The following is a 6,000-nucleotide window of genomic DNA, read 5'->3' on the forward strand; positions in this document are numbered from 1 at the left end:
ATGACCTCTCATACAACCAAACAACGAAAGAACACTGGACAGCTTCACGACCTCTCATGTAACCAAACAACAACTGAATACTGGACAGCTTCACGACCTCTCATGTAACCAAACAACAACTGAATACTGGACAGCTTCGTGACCTCTCATGTAACCAAACAACAACTGAATATTGGACAGCTTCATGACCTCTCATCCAACCAAACAACAACTGAATATTTGATAGCTGCATGGCCTTTCACGCAACCAAACAACGAAAGAACACTGGACAGCTTCACGACTTCTCATGTAACCAAAGAACAGGTGAATACTGGACGGCTTCATAACTTCTCGTGTAAGCAAACAACCGAATACTGGACAGCTTCATAACCTCTCGTGTAACCAAACAACTACTATATATTGCAGTTTCATTACGTCTCACTGAAATAAATAATAAATGAAGACTGTAAGAAACAACAGCATTGTTCAATTTGATCAGAGATAATCACGTGTCATGTAGAGAGACAATACAGGCTTCACAGGGTTATCACGTGTCACGTAAAGAAACAATACAGGCTTATAGATTACCACGTGTCAAATGGAGAAACAATATAGGCTTAAGTTATCACGTGTTGTGTAGAGAAGCAATAGAGGCCTCAGAGATAATCACGTGTCATGTAGAGAGACAATACAGGCTTCACTGAGTTATCACGCGTCACGTAGAGAAACAATAGAGGCTTCACAGGGTTCTCAGTTTTCATCTAAAGCAACAAGTACTTACTATAGTATTACTGTTTCACACAACCTGATGAGTGTTAATGTTAATGAACTTCATTAACACTCAGTGTTATTACTGTTGCTAGATTCCAGGCTGATACTCTTCTTTCCATACGTAGAGTTACCTGCTAAACCTGCGTCTGTATACATGCACTTCACTTAGGAACCTCGAATTAACTGTAATAACTAAATTATAACCACACATTACAAAGTGACTATCCGGTTAAGGTTATTTTTTTTTTATATTTGACTTACGAAGGTAAGTTCTCTTACAACGTGAAACTACAGTACAAATACGTTTACTTCTTTAGTCCTCAAATCACATATCAATCCAAAACAAAACTGAATTCAAAACGTCGTTGCTAAAGGCAACATGTTGCAGACGTGGCTAATGGTCAAATAATTTTAAACCCTAAAAACAGTAAACCGATAAACGCTATCCTGTATAATAAATAATAAAAAACGTAAGAACCTTGGAACTTTAAATGCCTTGAAGTTTCACTGATATGATCTACTTCATACCCAGTGTTCTACTTTTAGATTCAGAAATGTAAAAATCTCTTCAATCGTAATACGTGAGTTTCTCAATTCGCTGTCTGATTCTCAGAGCCAATCAGCTAGACGAGTCCTACAAGAAAGCTTAAGTTGGTTAATTAAAGTATTTGATAATTAGCGTCAGGTTTGTTCATAGTAAACAGTTTTTAACCATTTTAACTCTTACCCGTGTGGTTCAACTAGGTATGTCATTAATTAGTCGGTTCTCGATATGAAACGATCTGTAATGTTCAGTTTTTACTTACACATACTTCACTGTCTTTAAGTTTGTTTAACTTTCACGATCTTCAATTTTAATTCAAAACGTCATTGTAGACAGGTTATTACGTCATTCTATAAATATTACAGTTAATTAAGAAAATACGGCTACAATTACTATACACAACATACAAGTGTTTATGTATAGGTACTGTTCTAGTCACACTGGATTCTGATGAGTCATATAACATTTGAATTACAAAGAAATATCAGTTTAAAAAAAGTTAAAAAGTAAAACCAGAATTGCCGGTTGGGAACCAAAACTGTCTCCATTTGTGTTATATAACAATTTACCTAGTTTTTATACCACTACTTTAGCCAATATTCCATGGCTTAAAATAGGTAAGATAACTTAAAAACTAGCTATGAACATGGGTACGAAACCTAAAAATATAAATAAAATACACTAACCTCTTTGTTTCCTGTTCTAGAATAAACCGTTTCGTCTAACAATGTACTTTATAGTGGTTACTTATTAGATGACTCATGAACCAATGGTACAACAATTATCCGATAATTATGTGACCGTCCCGTACGTACATCATCCAGCTAGGGATTAGCTAGCACTTGAGCTTGTTTCTAATATGATTTCCTTATGGTTATATAACATTTTTGTCATCAGTACACAGTTTGGTATTAGAGAAGCTACAAAAGCTATATTCTCTCCTGAATACACAGGTTTCTATATCTAGCACATTTTTACATGATAAAAAAAATTATACTTGATAATACACCAACGAATACGGGTCTGTTTTTTCGTGTTCATTTCAAAGAAATCCACTCACTATCACACTTAGGAAAATTCATCAAAAAACTGTACGCGTACACAGCCCGTACCTTTTTTCTAGACGTTTTCACAGCTTCTAATAGCAAGAAATCACACAAAACAATATATATTTATATATATACTCTGGGGTGTGATGAAAATATTATTTTACAAAGAAAACCTTTACCTCCGTCTAAAGAACTTACGGGACCGTATATACCACGCTCAATACATAATAAGTACACATTTGGTTAAAAGTGTTTCCAAAACACGTTGAAGAAAGGTATACAAACTGTAATGTTAATTGTTTACATCTTACATATATTTACATATTACAGATAACAACAATAAGATATAATGTACTGTACATGATGTATATCACAACAATAAGACATAATGTCCTGAACATTATGTATATAACAACAAGATATAATGTCCTAAACATTATGTATATAACAACAATAAGATATAATGTCCTGTATATTATGTATATAACAACAAGATATAATGTCCTAAACATTATGTATATAACAACAATAAGATATAATGTCCTGTATATTATGTAAATAACAACAATACGATATAATGTCCTGTATATTATGTATACAACAACAATAAGATATAATGTCCTGTATATTATGTATATAACAACAATACGATATAATGTCCTGTATATTATGAATATAACAACAATAAGATATAATGTCCTGTATATTATGAATATAACAACAATAAGATATAATGTCCTGTATATTATGTATATAACAACAATAAGATATAATGTCCTGTATATTATGTATATAACAACAATAAGATATAATGTCATGTATATTATGTATATAACAAAAATACGATATAATGTCCTGTATATTATGAATATAACAACAATACGATATAATGTCCTGTATATTATGTATATAACAACAATAAGATATAATGTCCTGTATATTATGTATATAACAACAATAAGATATAATGTCATGTACCTTATGCATATAACAACAATACGATATAATGTCCTGTATATTATGAATATAACAACAAGATATAATGTCATGTGCCTTATGTATATAACAAGATATAATGTCCTGTAAGTTATGTATATAACCACAAGATATAATGTCTTGTACATTATGTATATAACAACAATAAGATATAATGTCCTGTATATTATGTATATAACAACAATAAGATATAATGTCCTGTATATTATGTATATAACAACTATAAGATACAATGTCATGTGCCTTATGTAGATAACAAGATATAATGTCCTGTAAGTTATGCAGATAACCACAAGATATAATGTCTTGTACATTATGTATATAACAACAATAAGATTTAATGTCCTGTACATTATCTAGATAACAAGATAAATGTCCTGTATGTTATGTAGATAACAACAAGATATAATGTCCTGTATGTTATCCACACCTATTCTAAATTATTTTTCACACATATGTTGAATGTGGAAGTCATTAGATTATAAATTACACTATAAGCACTGTTTTACGTATTATATTACTAATGTGTATAAACAAATAGGATGAAAACCAGCTGACTATAAACATCAAGGTTCTAAACTTCTGGTTCGTTCTGTGTAATGACTGTTTAATTAAGTATATAAACTAAAATTTGTCTGAGCTGTAAGTGTAATATTTTTTCAAAGTTAATTAAAATTTTGAAATATCTGAATATTAAAGAGAAATGTCTGAAACTGTATATAAATTTTAATAATCTGTTACTTACCCTTTTTTTGTCACCTAGATTAGACGTGTCCGTCGAGGTTCCGTTCATTTGGTTCCATGTTTCGACGTTGTCTTCTTTGGAAGAGACACGGTTACCCTGGCCGTTCAACTTGCCGTTAGCGTCAGTTTGTTCGGGCTCACTGTTTACCATTTTCGTCATCATACTAAGTAGAAAATGTTTATCCGTTTCTAGCCCACTAGTTTGTTTTATAGTTAATATTTTAGATTTATAAATACTATAACGTACTAATACGTTATTTTTTGAAGAAGCCGAAATAAATACAAATTACATATATGTATATATATCGTTAACAAATAATGTATGTAATAATGTTTGTACTAAATTTATCTTCAACATTCAAGGCTTAGCTACAACAATCACAATCTCCAATCTGATTGGTTAGATATCACGTCTTACTTTCGTTTTATATCTCCAAAGTCCTCGCAAGTATGCTGTTGCCTAATTGTAGATAATATAAATTAACTAATTTTAAGCACCAACAGTAACGAATTCAGACAACCATTGCTATGCTGTTCCTCACCTGGTTTTAGAAGTGTACAGGACAACGTTTACATTGCTACATAAAGATAGCGGCGGCTGACAACACAAAGTCCCGGATGAAGAGAAGCATGGAGCTCATTTTGCCAGCTGCTTTCTCTTTACAGCGATGTTTTGACCTTGGTATACGCCATGGTTCGTTTCTCCGCATCAAAGATATTGTAGTTAGAAGGCCTTCTGCATTTCTTGACTTGAATTATCAATGTGCCTTCTTTGCTTTTCAGTGTTTAATTGCGAAAAATAAAAGTTAGCTCTGGTTTTAAGAACGAAATAGCACTGTATGGAATTAGATATTTATTTGTCACAGTAATACTGATGTGCGATGTATGTACACAATGTTGACTGTAGCGCTAACTTTAAGACATGTCCTCTCTCGTATCGAAGATAAATTTTCGTGTTTTCAATGTAAAAACCTTGATTTCAGCTGTGTTAATTACATTAAGTTTTTGTTCTTTCTTGTTATTAACCACGTGTTTTGTTTTATGCAGTGGCGGATTTAAGGATGTGTGGGTCCAGGGGTTAATAATTTTTGTGGGCCCTACATCCTATCTAATTTTACATAGAATAAACTTATCAATGGGCCCCCATTAATACCATGGATCCTGGGGCTGAGCCCCCTCTAGCTCCTACTCACTTACATCATATATAGTTTCCTGTTTAATATCGTATTACCTTTCACTTTATATTCCAATGAGCCACCCACCAGAAGGCATAATCTCGTAACATCTGTATTAGTGGTTCAGTGTCTCTAGACTTTCCTGAGTAATAGATCATCCCACAGCCACAAAGAACTACTCACCGTGTCTCGTGTAGACTGGCATCCTCATAAAGTTGCGTTAGTTTGTAGTGTGGATTGTTTGTTTGTTTGTTTTGGAATTTCGCACAAAGCTACTGAGGGCTATCTCTATAAAGTTGCGTTAGTTTGTAGTGTGGAACAAGTAAGTTTTGATCACAGTTCTACTTAGTTTTTTACTTGAATGGGCACTATTCTTACATTTAAGAAATCAATTGACCTAAGAATACCAAGCCGGCTGCTGTTGACACGCTTCATGTAGTTGATAAACAATAAACTCCGACCTCAACCTGGACTTCCAATAATGGAGCATGAAAGTTAGCCAAATATTATATTAAATATAAAACGAAAACTTTTTTATTGGACGCTCTTTGGTTTAGCAAGTCTGAATTTTCGCTTATAAATGCGATACATGTTTTATCTGTGTAGAATTCGTATAAATACCTGATAAACCTGTCGAAGAAAAATCAAATGGAGGAATATGAATGAATTGTGTGCACAATATCATGTAAATAGCATTAGCCAGTTTGACATCTGTGGTAAATAGAGCCTGATTTCAATAAGT

General features: G+C 32.6%; 1 protein-coding gene across 5 annotated transcripts in view; it reads right to left on the bottom strand.

The window, feature by feature from the left end:
• The window catches only part of LOC143240815 (RNA binding protein fox-1 homolog 1-like), a 135,247-nt gene extending 130,328 nt beyond the window's left edge, over window positions 1–4,919 (bottom strand). For 2 of the 5 annotated variants that reach the window (XM_076483927.1, XM_076483926.1), the window contains exons 1-2: window positions 4,626–4,919; window positions 4,085–4,247 (exon numbers count right to left, since the gene is read on the bottom strand). In XM_076483927.1, coding sequence (XP_076340042.1) covers window positions 4,085–4,246 — 162 coding nt within the window. In that variant the 5' untranslated portion in view covers window position 4,247; window positions 4,626–4,919. Of the gene's footprint in view, window positions 1–4,084 lie in introns of all 5 variants that reach the window. The other 3 variants (XM_076483928.1, XM_076483925.1, XM_076483924.1) reach the window with 2 other exon arrangements.
• Window positions 4,920–6,000: the final 1,081 nt, after the last annotated feature.

This window comes from Tachypleus tridentatus, chromosome 13 (assembly GCF_004210375.1).
Source record: "Tachypleus tridentatus isolate NWPU-2018 chromosome 13, ASM421037v1, whole genome shotgun sequence".
Taxonomy (NCBI): Eukaryota; Metazoa; Arthropoda; class Merostomata; order Xiphosura; family Limulidae; genus Tachypleus; species Tachypleus tridentatus.